Source organism: Arvicola amphibius, chromosome 3, assembly GCF_903992535.2.
Source record: "Arvicola amphibius chromosome 3, mArvAmp1.2, whole genome shotgun sequence".
NCBI lineage: Eukaryota > Metazoa > Chordata > Mammalia > Rodentia > Cricetidae > Arvicola > Arvicola amphibius.
Window position 1 is genome coordinate 10,066,482 of NC_052049.1, and position 13,022 is coordinate 10,079,503.

The following is a 13,022-nucleotide window of genomic DNA, read 5'->3' on the forward strand; positions in this document are numbered from 1 at the left end:
GACCTCTGTGTGTTCCATTAATACTCTTCTGAGATGTGCAGGTAGCCCTCGGCTTAGCTCTTGGCAGATAGTGTAGAACTGACAGCCATGTGGAGAGAAGTGCGCTGATGGAGGCCTAGACTGATGCCCTGGGACCACCTCTCGGTGACTGCTGTTGGCTTTCGGATATGTGAAGGTGATTACAGCCAGTATATCCTGGGGTCATTGTGAGTGCTGAGGAAGGTTGTCCATGTGCGCCTCCCACAGTGATTAATGTATGGGAGTTGTCTGAGAAACAGTGCAAGAATTTTGCCCTTCCATACTCTCTCTTCTGTGTTTTCCCTTGGTCATGGAGCCACTAGATAAGCAAGATTGGCCAGCAGTCCCAGCAGTGAACATAAGTGTGACTTGTGGTCCTGTGGTGTTTGGGTTACCACTTCTATCCCCTTAAAACATCAACAGTTAGGAATTGTCACACAAGTGTGACCACCAGAGTTTGTATTGCCAGCGTGCACAAATGCCAGTTAGGTGTGCTGCGCTTCTTGTGATCCAGCCTTTGGGAGGTGGAGCCAGGGATTCTCAGAGCAAGATGACTAGTCAGCCTAGCCATATCAGTGAGCTCTGGGTTCAATTGAGAAACTCTGCCTCGGTGAATAAGGATAGAAATGAGAGCCAGGATGATTCCTGTATCCACCTTGGCCCTCCAAGTGCATGCGTGCATGCGAACATGTAGCACCCACATACATGCAAACATACATGTACAGACACAAATGTGGAAAAAGGGAAAGTATCATTTCCAACCCATGTCAGGATGTGCGCCCGTGGCAGAAATTTGCCTGGCATTTTAGGGCTACTGCAGGTGAAAATGCCTTTTGCTATTACGACTTTTAACTTTTTTTGTGCTCCCTAGTTCTAGGGTGTTTTGCCTCCTTTATGCCATTTTCTAGTAGCTAAACTGATAAACTCGCCTGACGCCCTGGCTCTAGTTGCTCACAAGTGGCGTGAAGGCCGTGAACACGCTGATTAGAGAACACTCAGGAGGCTTTCTTCATCTCAGAACTCAGGGAAGTGGGTTTTCTTTTTAACAGATTCACTTCAGAAGGGGCCTACATTTTCTCCAAGATTTTTGTCTTATTGATGACGTGAGTCTCTTAGAAAAACCTGCTTAGATTAACTAGTTAAAATCGTATCTTCCCAAGATCAATTTTCATCTTCAGGAGGCAGGGCTAGGAGACCAAGTTTCATGTGTCCCTTTGGTTTGGAACAAGTAGACTTGGGTGTGTGTGCAGGTCACTGCTCTCCCTGAGATACCTGGCTTTGAATGTGGAAAAACAAAACACACAATGAAAGACCCTTTATGCCCAGCTCAGTTAATGTGCTGTGATTGGCATGGTGGGGAAGCTGGTGGCTAGGGACAGTTTGATGGTGGAGGAAGCAGAAGAGTTACATCCTCCTGTAAACCATGCTAGCCAAGCGTAGTATCTTCTGGTTTGCTCTCCACTTTTTCCTGTTGGTAAGCCTGGAGTTATAAAGGGTCCCCTTTAAGCCCCTTTCAAGCTTTACAGTTTTTATTGCATATTACCTAGGACCGTGCTAGGAGAAAGACAAGGTGCAAGGTAATAATAATATCATGGTTTAGTGAGGACTGTTAACTGAAACAGTCTTCCAAACAGCTCTTAGTATAACAAACGAGAGATTGCGACAGTTTTCTGTGGACCTGGCGTGGGCTGCTTCAGCAGGGTGTAAAGAGATTTAGCAGCCAAGCATGCCTCCTCCTGGGCCAAGGCTGCCCTAACTCCATCTGGATCCCTGCACTTCCTGTACACAGAACCTTGGAGGATCACAAGCCCAGTTAGAACCCACAGAGACCCAAAATGCTTGGTGTCCGTGACCTGGGGACATTAGGCTTGATGATTGGGGCCAGGAAACGGCTGATGCCTGTGCCTGTGACGTTGGCAGCACTGTGGCCCTGGCCTTGCCCCGGATGGGGAACAGTGAGCAGCAGTGTGAGTTGGAGACACTTTTTAGCTACAGTCAGTGGATACGTATACAGGTGTGTTCTCGTCACTTATTGCTGCAGCCAGATGCCTGGCAGGAGAGTTTTTAATTGATTGATTTATCTGTATTATGTTGTCTGTATGGGGGTGTGCAAGCCAGAGCAGGTGCCTACAGAGGCTGACGATAGTGGCTTCCTGGACCTGAAGTTTAGGGGTAGTAAGTTGCTGAGTGTGGGTGCTGGGAACTGAACCTGGGCTCGCTGCATGAGCAGTAGGTGCTTGTAACCACCGAGCCATCTCTTCAGCCCCAGGGTTGATTTTCAACTCACGGTTTCAACTGTGTCAGTCTGTGGGAGTGAGCGCTGCCAGAGCAGAGTGTTTCTGTCATAGGAGCAGGGAGGAGAGCAAGAGAGGACACGGGAAGGGGGCAGGGAAAGATACAGCAAGGATGTGTTTTTAGTAACCTACTTCTTGGGGTAATATCATCATGATGAGCTCATCAAGGGGGAATCCATTCTTTAGGTCAGAATCCCATAATCTTTTCTGGAAATACCATCAGATACTGCAGAAGGTATACTCTACTGTCCGATCAGTTAAGTTGACAAGACTAGCCCCACGGGGTATTAACGGGTTACTTGTGCATTTCCAAGCGTCATTGACATTTGGGTCATGCTGTAGGTTTTTTTTTTTTTCCCCATCACTGATTAAACACCCTGACCTAAAGCAACATGGGAAAGAAAGGGCCTATTTGGCTTACACTTCTGGGTCCTAATCTATCATTGGAAAGTTAGGACAGGAACTGAAGGCAGAAACCCAGAGCAGGAACCATGGAGGAGTGCCTTTGCTGGCTTGCTGTCCAAGTCTTGCTCATTTAGCTTCCTTCTACAGCTCAGCTCACCCTCCCACAGAGTGCTGGGCCTTCTACAGCAATCAAGACAGTTGCTCACAGATGTGCCTATGGGCTGGCCTGAGCAGGGGGAAATCCCTCAATTGAGACTCTTCAGATGACTCTAGGCTACTTCACACAGGCAGCTAAAGCTAATTAGGACAGGTGATAAGCCAGCTCTCTGGGCTGTCTGTTTCCTCTCACGGGCTTTAACCACTGTGCTCCGTACCTGCAAACCAGGACTCCTCTGAGTTTCATAGTAGACATTCCTCGGATATTTGTGTGGCACACCTTCTAGAATCATGCAGGTGTCCTGTTGGACTTTGCATTTGTGAAACTTTGAAAACTAGTTACTGTGATGGTGTGAGCCAGCGCAGGGAAGAAAATGAAGGGCTTGGAGGCATTGGAGAGTGAAGGGCAGGAGGAGGAGGAGCCAAGCCTAGGCCTGAGCGAGTGAAGTCAGCTTTAGTTGACATTTATTTTCTGTGTGGTAACAATACCTAGCAATGATAACCTTCTGGTCTTTCAGTTGAGAGTAGTCTTGGAAGATGATTGTGTAAGGCTGAAATCTTAAAGGTGAGGTATTCATGTTAGGAGCAGACCACCCTCACAGCTCACTGAGAACCCACCAGGTCTCAGGCATGTTTCCTAGACTTGTAGGCTAGCCGTTGTGTGGTTATAGTCTGGTGTTGGCATCTACCCATTGTGGATCGTCAGTCTATCTTGTAATGATGGACTACAGTGGTGTCTTAGCTCTGGAGTCATTTGGAAGCCAGCACTGAATTTTTATAAATATCTTTTATAAAAATATCTTTTATAACATAGCAAGAACACATACTTTTCTTCCTCTTTAAAAATACCCTCTCTGTCTCTCTCTGCCTCTGCCCCTCCCCCCCCCCCCCTCTCTCTCTCTCTCTCTCTCTCTCTCTCTCTCTCTCTCTCTCTCCTGGTTTTTTCTTTTTTGAACCAAGTCTCATGTAGCCTAGGCTGCCACAAAAATTCAGTATATTTGAGGATGGCCTTGAACTTCCTGTCTCCACCTCCTAGGTGTTGAGAGTACAGACATGTACCCCCCACATCTACTTTATGCAGTCTGGCAATTGAACCCAGATGTTTGTTCCTGTTAGACTGAACACCTTGCCCTCTGAGATACATCCCTAGCCCTCCACATGTATTTAATATTTATTACAGATGTACCTCATGCAGACTTTCTATTTTCTCCAGTGTTGCGGTTTAATGAAATTAGCAACTTCCCCCGCTTTCTTTCTGAGATGGGTCTTGTTGCTTCTTCCAGTCCCTCGCTTGGCTACTGTGCCCTCCTTCCTCAGCATCCTTGTGCTGGAACTGCAGCACACTATGGTCTGCTGCAGCTGACCCTTGTGTTTAACTGCCAAGAGCCCAGAGAGGAAGAGCATGGTGCTCCTAACACGGTCTTGGTTTTGCCAGGAGCCAGCATTGTTGCCCACTACCACATTCATGCCATCTGTGCGACCAGGTGTGAAGATGAATGCAATCACAGTCCAGGCACAAACCTCAATGTTTCTCACAGAGCTTGCCAAAATGGTGTCAAGAATCCCTAGTGGGATAGGGCTGGAGGAAAGAGACCACAGCTGGACTTTGGGAAGTTCCCAGCATTGTCACCCATGCCAGTGGTTGTTGGCTTTGCTTGTGGTCTTGGGAATCCTGAAGTAGCTGCTGCCTCCAACCTGAGCCCTGCAAGCCACACTGTGAGTTTGTACCCTCTTAGTGCTCCCCAGGGGCCTTTGTCTGTAGTAGTTATTAAATTAGTGTGTCTCACCAGTTAACAATACACAAAAGGCAAGTGAAATTAGTGGTTGCCATTTGACAGAATGCAACACCATAGCTATGAAGAATTAAAATCTTAAAGGCTTTGAAGGTTGAACCCTATTTGAATCTATCATTTTGTCTTGATTCCTTTATGGCCTCGTTCTGTTTTCTGACCCAGGGTGGGGTCAGGCATTGCTGAGCTGCCCAGGTAAAAGAGCATTGCACTCTGGTGCTTTTGAGGTCAAGCATGTGGGTACTTCACCAAGAAGCTTTCTCTCATATCCAAGCTGTAGAAGCTGCAGCTGATAGCTCTCTGTCTCTGTCTCTGTCTCTCTGTCTCTGTCTGTCTCTCTGTCTGTCTCTCTGTCTCTCTCTCTGTCTCTCTCTCTGTCTCTCTCTCTCTGTCTCTGTCTCTCTCTCTCTCTCTCTCTCTCTCTCTCTCTGTGTGTGTCCATATGACTCCACAGGAGCATACTTATTGGGGGTATATGCATGTTGTGTGTAGTAGATGCACTTGTGTGGGTGTGGTCTTGGAAGGTCAGAGGAGGGTATTGGATATCCTGCTCTGATGTTTTTGGCCTTACCCTGGAGTGTCTCTGAGCCTGGAGCTAGACTGGCAGCCAGCAAGCTCCAGGATCCTTCTGTCTCCATCCTCCACAGTACTGGGATAACTGGGATTACAGGAATACATGGCCACATGCCCCCTCCCCATCTATTTTGTTTAAGTGTTTTGCCTGCCTGTTATTACTGTGCACTGCCTCCCCTGTCCCCTGCAGTAACCATGAAGGCCAGAAGAGGGTCTTAGATTCCCTGGGCCTGGAGTTAGAAATGACTGTGAGCTACCAAGTGAGTGCTGGGAACGGAACGTGGGTCCCTTAGAAGAACAGTCAGTGCTCTCCATCTTAAAACACCCCAGTTTTTTCTAATGTGGGTACTGGGGATTTGAACTCTGGTCCTCATATTTGTGCAACAAGTGCGCTTACCAGCCAAGCCATCTCTGTAACTCCCCAACCTCTTTCTTTCTTTGTAGTGAAGAGGTCTGCAAGCGAGGTTTCACAGTGATTGTGGATATGCGCGGCTCCAAGTGGGACTCCATCAAGCCGCTACTGAAGATCTTGCAGGAGTCTTTCCCTTGCTGCATCCACATCGCTCTGATAATCAAGCCTGACAACTTCTGGCAGAAACAGAGGACGAATTTTGGCAGTTCTAAATTCGAATTTGAGGTAACATTCTCTGGGTAGCCAGAGCCTAAGCTCAAATATGTGGTTAATAAGCTGGTGTATCCTCGCAATGGTGGACTGATAAGGGTCTAAAAGCCATTTATTGAGCAAGACCTACATGTCTTATATACATATATTAAGTAGAATTAATTATTGCATGAAGTAAAAGGCTTCGTTCCTCATCCCACAGTGGTGGCTTTTGATGCGGGTTCAGATTTCCGTTCTCTGGGGTTGGGGTTTGGAGCTGCTGTTCCTTAGAAGCCGGTTCCTGGCACCTCACCTGAACAGCCCCCCCTGTCAGCCCAGGGCTGTGTGGCTGGAGCTGTGTGGTGGCTGCTTTATCCTGCAGCTGAGGAAATGGCAGAGGGATTCAGTTTATCCCGTCATTGATAGTGGGGAGAACTGCCGGCCACTTGACATGTTGAGTCTTTCCTGTGTAAAAGCGGAGGTAATCGTTCTAGGGCTGTACAGTTCTGCCATCAGCCAGGCCTGGACGATGGCTGTCAGGTGGTTATAAAAAGTAAACCAAAGCCTGCTAATTTACTTTCCTTCCCACTGCGATCCTCCACTCCTTAAGCCACTGCAGTTCTGACAAGGCTTTTGATGTGGTCAGTTTAATATGATGATTATAGCAGGAAAGTATTCCAGGCAGCCTGAAGCTTGGCTCGGGTTCCGTTCTGTAATAGGACTGGAATAGTTTCTTGTAATAAATTATAAACGTTCCCGGTGGAACGAAGAGCTTGCTGTTTCTGCCATCTCTGTCTGGATATTGGGTTTCAATGTACAAGAATCATGTTTTAAGGTAAATAATATTACATAGTAACAATGTATCAGTTGCTGCACTTTTCACAGTGTCTGCTTGTGTGCATGACTTGATTTTAAAATGTCTTTCTATAGTGCTGATTTTCTATCTGGAATTGGAATTTGATTTTAATTTAAATTTGAAACTACTTTCAAGTGGTTTGAGTGAAATATATAGTACACTTTTATCCTTATTTATAATAAGTAGTCATTTTGGAAGTTAATTTATTGGGTCTTAGATATTTGCTTGATGGAAAATTTAAAGTGTGTTTTTTAATTACGTTCTAAGTAATAAGTGGTAGTTTGCGCTCGTAGAAGAGTTTACTAATCTCATTTACTAGCCTCTTACTCTGGGCTCCTGAAGGTGCCTGCCCATCTTCTTCCTGACCCGGTTGTCTCTGCACGGTTCCCAGCCTCTCTGGCTGCCTCTGTGGAGGTTACTGATGGTCCAGCAGATGATAGGCATAAGTCTCCTGGACCACTGCAGACTAAAGGCAGCTCGGGCTTGAGCCGCTCTTTCAGCACAGCTTCCTGTGCTGTTTCCTATGCCCCTCCCCACAGCATGGAGATGTTAGTTCTAGGTTTCTGTAGGTGTCTGGCTAGAGGTGATGGGTGGCTTGGCCAGAACATTCATCTCCTCCTTTGCATTTGTATCTTATTCAACCCAAACTCATTTTTTTCTTGAGGCATCAGATCAGTATCCATCTGATTCCCCGTCTGATGTATCGGGTGAGGTCGAGAGTCCTTGCTTAGACTGTAATAAACTCCGGTACCATTGGTGTTAAATTGGGATGTAGGGCAGGCTATATGCAGCATTCAGACTGCTCATGATTGTATCAGGTTATCACAGGGAAGGCGGTATTCCCCAGCTGGGTCTTTCCTCTGTGAAATCACTTTCACCAGCTCTGTTGTGAAGTCTGAGGTATTAGTGAGCTTAAGGTTTTGTTCCTCTCCCCATTCTCCAGTGAAATCTAGTTGATTTGGGGCTTGTGAAATTCACAATTCTATGCTGCTAGGCATTCCTACTGAAGTGTTTGTTACTTTAATGGAGTTTTTCATCATGCCGATGATGTGCCTCACCTCCATGTTTGTCCTGGGAAGGCAGAGCCAGACATAGCCTGGGTTTTCCGTGAGCAGGTGACTTTTAACTTTGAAAACCCATGTGTGACCACTGTAAGTTACAGGATGATGTGACCACGTAAAATTGGTTCAGCTTCTCATACGTCATTTTTTTTCCCTTAAGACAAATATGGTCTCTTTAGAAGGCCTTACCAAAGTAGTTGATCCTTCCCAGCTAACTCCCGAGTTCGATGGCTGCCTGGAATACAACCATGAAGAATGGATTGAAATCAGAGTAGCTTTCGAGGACTACATTAGCAATGCAGCCCATATGCTGTCCCGGCTAGAGGAACTTCAGGATATTCTCGCAAAGAAGGAGTTGCCTCAGGACCTAGAGGGGGCTCGGAACATGATTGAGGAACACTCCCAGCTGAAGAAGAAGGTTATTAAGGCTCCCATAGAGGACCTGGATTTAGAAGGGCAGAAGCTGCTCCAGCGGATTCAGAGCAGCGAGAGTTTTCCAAAAAAGAACTCGGGCTCGGGCAATGCGGACCTACAGAACCTCTTGCCCAAGGTGTCCACCATGCTGGACCGTCTGCACTCCACCAGACAGCATCTGCATCAGATGTGGCACTTGCGGAAACTGAAGCTGGACCAGTGTTTCCAGCTGCGGCTGTTTGAACAGGATGCTGAGAAGGTAAAAGCTGGGAGGGGGGTGCCAGCCTGACAGAGGAAAGCCGCTGGGTCACTGGGCCTCAGGGCAAAGACCAATAAGATAATGTGAGGAAACAGAGAAGGATGTAGTTCCAGTGTTCATCCCGCAGCAAGGACCATTCGGGGGCCATCCTTAAAGCTGGCCTTCCAGTCTTATTCACAGAGCTTTTATAGAAAGTCTGAGCTAAAACTACCAGTGGTTTGATGAAGAGCATCTGAAAGGCAAGCAAGTACACACTGCATGACTGTATTCTTAAAAGCAGTGGTTACGTATAGATTTTCTGATAGCTGTCCTCTCCTCCAACAAAGCCAGCAAGCCCTATTCAGATCTTACTGTGTCCTTTGTAGCAGCAGGTGAGTGATGCCGCTGAGAACGGGGTTCTGGGTGATGCGGGCAGTCACAGTCGATGTTCTCATGCCCCGTTCTTGTGTGCAAGAGACACCCACTGGTCACAGTGAATGCTCGTTCATTACCAGATCATGTGTTCTTTGCAATGTGAAAGAAAAGGACACTTGCAAACAGGAATGGTTTGCAAGCCATGGACGTAGGTGAAGTAATTACTCTTAACCTTGTGGTTTTGTTTTCCATGGGCTGGTAGACATACTGTAAAGTAAAAGAAACTTCACTAGGAAATTGTGGTACAGGATGCTGAAAGGGCTTTCAGATGGCTGACAGCCAGGATCACTGGCTATGTGAGACCGAGTCTGAAAACTCTCAAGTCCATTGAAACATTTGGTAATTTTGTTGTTTGCATTTGCTCAGGTTTCTGTCTGTTTTGCATGAGAGAGTACTGTTTCAGCTGTTAGTAATCTCTGCTTAGATCCTAGCACAGAGAGACCCAGAAGTCCTGGGGGCCAGCCTTGTGTCTTCAAAGGCAAGGCAGTAGGAAGCACGGGCCACTTTCTAGACCAAGGGGCCTGGGCACAGAAGACAGGAGCTTCTGTTAAGGTTGAGGGAGCCAGCCGAGTTCCCTCCCGTGAGACGACACTTAAGAATCTGCTGCCTTAGGCGCTCTCGCCTGTTCCTGGCAGCTCTGAGGCTAGCCTCCTCCACCCACACTCTCCCGCCCTTTCGCTCGGCAGTGATTGTGAGTTGTCTTTCTCTTTCTGGTAGATGTTTGACTGGATCACACACAACAAAGGCCTGTTTCTGAACAGCTACACGGAGATCGGGACCAGCCACCCGCACGCCATGGAGCTTCAGACGCAGCACAGTCACTTTGCTATGAACTGTATGGTAAGCTGTTGTCAGAACCCGTGACCTTGGACAATCTGCTTGGCCTCTGACCCTCGGTTGCTAATCTATGAAGTGGGTACATAGTCTTTCTTTGATGTGTTATTTACTCTGTTATGTATAAAACACTTTAGTGTGGCTTTCAAGATGTAGTTAGTGCTCAAGAAACCACAATTAACACCTTCGATGTTATCTAATTAAAGTAGATAAGGAACTCCTGTGAAGGTAGGAGTGATATCTCTTTTCTCCCTCCCTTCTTCCCTCCCTCCCACCTCACTTTCTTTAGATGTAAGCATTTTTTTTTTCTTCAGTATGTTTGTGTTGCTTTTCTCAATTAAACTTCAGTTAGGATGCGATCACTTTGTTACTGTGCTGGTGACAGCAGTTCGGGAGCTTCCTGGGCTTTCCTTGCCCCTCATTCTGACCTCCACCAGTGATCAGCCATCATGCATGCCAGACGAGGCCCACTAGCTTTCAGTCCTTTCTGCTACTGTCAGTAGAGTTTTGAGGAATCTTAAAGAATAAAGGACTACCTACAAGTACATAGGTCGGCTATCTCTAAAGGAACCCTGTGAGGGAATACCAGGAATAACGCTCGTTCTACCATACCATACAAGCTTAAGGATCGATTCAAGGCATAGGTACTTGTAATTGGGATGGCCCAGGACCATGTGGTACAGGCTTTGTAGGGCTGTGTGGTTGTGCTGAAAATGGAGTCATGGGAAATGGGAAGCACAAAGGCTGGTGTAGTCTGCTCAGGAAATGAAAATGACGGACTGTGTGAGTCTGCGGATGACCTCCATCCATGCTTCCCCCAGGAGGACCATTTCAGTGGACTGTTCTTCTCTTATTCTAAAGTTCTAACTAGGAGCTTCGCGTGCGCTCCCCTGAAGACTGTGTGCAGTAGCCTTTTCTCTTAAGGATCAGAGAAAGCAGCCCTAGCAAATCCAGCCACTTTAAGGTGTGTTAAGGGGCAGAAGGAGGAACATATATGGAAATAGAAGGTGTTGCATCTGCGTCTCTCCCATGGTGACAGAGTACCCAAGACCCACAACCAGAGCAGAGGAGATACAGGCCTCGGCTTCCCCATGGGGACAGAGTATCCGAGACCCACAGCCTAGAGCAGAGGAGATACAGACCTCGGCTTCCCCATGGTGACAGAGTACCTGAGACCCACAGCCAGAGCAGAGGAGATACAGGCCTCAATTTCCCCATGGTGACAGAGTACCCCAGACCCACAGACAGAGCAGAGGAGATACGGGCCTCAGTTTCAGAGCTTTCAGCCCATGTTTGCTTGGCTCTTATTTCTAACACAGATAATTCTAAGACAGGAAGTATGTTAGGATCCAGGAAGCAAACAAAGGGAAGGGAGCAGGGTCCCAGCAGACCCCTCAGAGGCATACCTGCTCCCTGTCGCTAGACCCATCTCGTAGGAGTGCCATCAGCTGAGGACAAAGCTTAGCACATGCTCAACATGAGTCTTCGGGAGACATCCCAGTCCCTAGCACATTGATTTTAATTTAAAGGAAGCTGGTTAAAGCTTTAATATACCCACACAAGCCAGGAAGTATATGTTCACCTTGCTGTCACAGCCTCCTGAAGTGCCTTCTGCCTCTGCTGCTGCTTTTGACCTGCAAGGTCTGTGAGTCTCTAGAAAAGGATCATGGGATGGATTTGCCTGGCCTGTCAATCCCATGTGAAAGCAACTCCACCAGGTTCCGGTCAGGTGATGGTAGAAAGGATCAACAAAAGGGTGCAAGGAAAGACCAAAGGAGAGAATTGTGTAGGTTAGGGCTTAGACTCAGGGACCTATGGCAGGGAAGAAGAGCTGGCAGTGTGGGCTCACGGGGGTGGGAAGGCAGAGAGGACACAACAGAAGGGATTGGGCAGACTGACAAAGAGTAAGCGGTGGGATTCAGGAACAGGACAATGTCATAAAAGTAAAAATACGTGGATAACCTGGGATTTGTTGATTGTGGGCCTCCTCTTCGTTTCCCCACCCTTGATTGAAACAGTGAATTGAAAGAGGAGTGGAAGCAGGAAGATACATGCTGTGTAAAGTCTTGCTTTGCAAAAAGGAAAAAGCAAGTTTTTGTTTTTAAAGTCCCGTATACTCAAGTTTTCTGTCAGCTGATAGACTCGGGTGGGAATTTCAGCAGAGCAGAACTTTCCTTCCTCGGAGTGCAGCATGGTTCCTGCTATGCCTGACTTCACATTCCAGGGAGAAAGTGGAGCCCTTTGAGGAGGGTTTCTGTTGGCACAAACCATGGCTCGGGTTTTTTTTTTTTTTTTTTTGTTTTTTTTTTTTTTTTTGGTTTTTCGAGACAGGGTTTCTCTGTAGCTTTGAAGCCTATCCTGGAACTAGCTCTTGTAGACCAGGCTGGTCTCGAACTCGCAGAGATCCGCCTGCCTCTGCCTCCCGAGTGCTGGGATTTGCCACCACCGCCCGGCCCATGGCTCGGGTTTATCCAGAAAGGAGAGCTTGTCTTCACACAGACAGCCTGTGGTTGCTGAGTACATCTTTTTCAATTCCTGGGTTCTAGTCAGGTTCCTTCAGGTCTTTGTGATTGTCAGTGACCCTGCCCTCTGGATCCTGGGCAGGGTTGGGAGCCAAGAAATGAGTAATAATGGTACATTTGTGTGTACCCCTTGTGCGTTTGATTTTTTTGTGGCTAACAATTATGCCTTTCGGTGAGTTGATAATCTTACAGCTTTAAAAACAGAATTTGGAATCCAACTCAGGGTTTATGGAAATCCAGAGAGTAAGGCAATTGACGTAGGATGTCAGGTGATTGTGCTTCAGAACTAGGCAACTGTTAGCCAGCTGTCCACAAAAGTTCCCTGGCTTTCTTAGGAGACTCCTGTCTGCATCCTTCAGTGAACCTCTCCCTCTGCCTCCTCTGCAGAATGTGTATGTAAATATAAACCGCATAATGTCTGTGGCCAACCGCTTGGTGGAGTCAGGCCACTACGCCTCTCAGCAGATTAAGCAGATTGCGAATCAGTTGGAGCAGGAGTGGAAGGCATTTGCGGCAGCCTTGGACGAGCGCAGCACCTTGTTGGACATGTCCTCCATCTTTCACCAGAAGGCTGAAAAGGTCAGTGTCTGGAACCCCAGCCCACAGAGAGAGCCAGAGCATGCCTCCCCTAGTCCTCTTGTGTAATAGCGTTAGCGGGCTTCAGACGATCTGCTGTGAGCGCTGCTGTTCTCAGCCCTGAGCTACAATCGATGCTGGCTTGTTTGGTGCCCTGCAAATTTAGGCACTTAAGCTTTGAACTCTTTACATTTGTGTTGTTTGCTCACGATTCATTTTGTATATGAGGTAGGGGGTCTTTGTGTAGTT

General features: G+C 47.3%; 1 protein-coding gene across 3 annotated transcripts in view; it reads left to right on the forward strand.

Moving 5' to 3' along the window:
• Nucleotides 1-13,022, forward strand: part of Trio (trio Rho guanine nucleotide exchange factor) — a 290,348-nt gene that overhangs the window by 115,642 nt on the left and 161,684 nt on the right. For all 3 annotated transcript variants that reach the window (XR_005284582.1, XM_038321453.1, XM_038321454.1), the window contains exons 4-7: nucleotides 5,681-5,873; nucleotides 7,915-8,427; nucleotides 9,559-9,681; nucleotides 12,585-12,776. Coding sequence is in view for 2 of the 3 variants with exons in the window: in XM_038321453.1 (XP_038177381.1) it covers nucleotides 5,681-5,873; nucleotides 7,915-8,427; nucleotides 9,559-9,681; nucleotides 12,585-12,776 (1,021 nt within the window). In the remaining variant the exon portion in view is untranslated. The remainder of the gene's footprint in view (nucleotides 1-5,680; nucleotides 5,874-7,914; nucleotides 8,428-9,558; nucleotides 9,682-12,584; nucleotides 12,777-13,022) is intronic.